Source organism: Gekko japonicus, unplaced genomic scaffold, assembly GCF_001447785.1.
Source record: "Gekko japonicus isolate JY-2015 unplaced genomic scaffold, Gekko_japonicus_V1.1 scaffold1311, whole genome shotgun sequence".
Taxonomy (NCBI): Eukaryota; Metazoa; Chordata; class Lepidosauria; order Squamata; family Gekkonidae; genus Gekko; species Gekko japonicus.
The window spans coordinates 275,020-277,091 of NW_015168086.1; the positions used below are offsets into that span (position 1 = coordinate 275,020).

General features: G+C 50.8%; 1 protein-coding gene across 1 annotated transcript in view; it reads left to right on the top strand.

The window, feature by feature from the left end:
* The window catches only part of COL4A2 (collagen, type IV, alpha 2), a 218,161-nt gene extending 216,089 nt beyond the window's left edge, over positions 1–2,072 (top strand). The window contains exon 46 of the mRNA XM_015414706.1: positions 1,732–2,072. Coding sequence (XP_015270192.1) covers positions 1,732–1,986 — 255 coding nt within the window. The 3' untranslated portion in view covers positions 1,987–2,072. The remainder of the gene's footprint in view (positions 1–1,731) is intronic.

Here is a 2,072-nt window from a genome sequence, read left to right on the forward strand (position 1 = left end):
TGCTTCCTTTCCCAGACATTGCCACAAGTAAATGTGGTAAGATGAACTAATGAACTAACATAGTAAAGGTAAAGGTTTCCCTTGCTCGAAAGCCAGTCGAATGCGACTCTAGGGATGCGGTGCTCATCTCCATTTCCAAGCCGAAGAGCCAGCGTTGTCCGAAGACTTCTCCGCGGTCATGTGGCCGGCATGACTAGACGCCGAGGTGCACGGAACGCTGTTACCTTCCCACCGAAGCGGTACCTATTTATCTACTTGCAGTTTCAAAACTGAGCTCCCTCTGAAGTAACGAGATCTGATTTCTCAGGCCAGATCCTTTTTCTAGCGCGAGACAGGCTGATTTGCCGTGTGTTTCACATTCTCATTTCCTGCTTCTTGTGCCGTTTTGCTAAAGACCATGCTACACATTTGGGTTTTTAACAAATTGGGTCCAGGGGACTCGGGTTCTGCATAGCGGCACAGCAGCTGTGGGGAATGGCTTTTAAAAAAAACAGAGCACAGATGGGCTTGGAACAGCACCGTGCCCATGGAGCAGCAAAAACAGGGAAATAACTCCCCCTGGTGCTGTTTCAGCATGTGGAAATGGCTTGGGAGGGAAGGCAGGAGCCATTCCTCCCTCCCACGGCAGCATTCTGAGCCGATTTGGGCTCTCCTTCATTAAAAAGCCATTTCGCATAGCTGCCATGTGGCTCCGGGAAACGTCCCAGACCCAGCTTGTTAAAAACCTAAAGGTGTTGTTTGACCCTAAGTAAGGCTAGGCGTGTGCGTATTTAATAGAGAGCCCGGATGTCTGAAGTACACCACACGAACACTTGCCGATATTGCAGCCTTTAGTTCTTTAGGTTTAGACATCACTTCTCCCCGGCGACACACCAGAACACCACGCTGAGGCAGCTAATCTTTTCCCCCTCGAGTAGCTCGGTAATTGTTACACCTGCTCCAACATAAAGGAGGCAGAAGAAGAAAAGATGGGATTTATACCCCGCCCTTCACTTGGCGTCTCAGAGTCGTTTACAGTCTCCCCTCCCCACAACAGACACCCTGTGAGGTGAGGCTGAGAGAGCTCTGAGGGAACTGCTCTGAGAGAACTGTGACGGACCCAAGGTCACCCAGCTGGCTGCATGTAGAGGAGTGGGGAATCAAACCTGGTTCTCCCAGATTAGAGTCTGCGCTCTTAACCACTACACCAAACTAATGAGAGCCAGTTTGGTGTAGTGGTTAAGTGCGCGGACTCTAATCTGGGAGAACCGGGTTTGATTCCCCACTCCTCCACTTGCACCTGGCTGGATGACCTTGGGCAAGCCATAGTTCTGGCACAGCTGTTCTTTGTGAGAGCAGTTTCTTGTCAGCAGTTTCTGTCAGAGTTCTCTCAGCCCCACCTACCTCACAGGGTGCCTGTTGTGGGGAGGGGAAGGGAAAGGAGTTTGTAAGCCGCTCTGAAACTCCTTTGGGTAGTGAAGGACGGGGTATAAATCCAATCTCTTCTTCTTCTTCTTCTTTCTGCCTCAAGCTAGTTTAGAAGGTATATCGCTTCTTTATCTGTAGACATTTAGGCAGGGCTTTTTATGTGGCGGTTCTCACCGGCAGTGAATACTGGTACCTTGAGGGGGGGGGGCGCCTCTCCCAAGTCCTGAGGAGGAAATTGGTGGGAATCAGTGCAGGCCAATGAAAGCATTGTTCCAGATCACATACCTGTGTATTTGAACCCTGTTCTCTCTCGGTCTTTCCTAGCACACGGCCGCTGGCGCTGAAGGAGGGGGCCAGTCTCTCGTCTCGCCAGGCAGCTGCCTGGAGGATTTCCGGGCAACCCCCTTCATCGAATGCAACGGCGCTCAGGGGACTTGCCACTACTTTGCCAACAAGTACAGCTTCTGGCTCACGACCATCGACACCCAGTTTCAACACTCGCCCTCTTCGGATACGCTGAAGGCAGGACTCATCCGAACTCACATCAGCCGATGCCAAGTCTGCATGAAAAATCTGTAAAAAGAAAAAAAGAAAGAAATTGCTCCAGAACGGCGGGGAGCAAATCCTCTTGGTGCTTATTTAACTTATTACCTCAAGACCCAAAA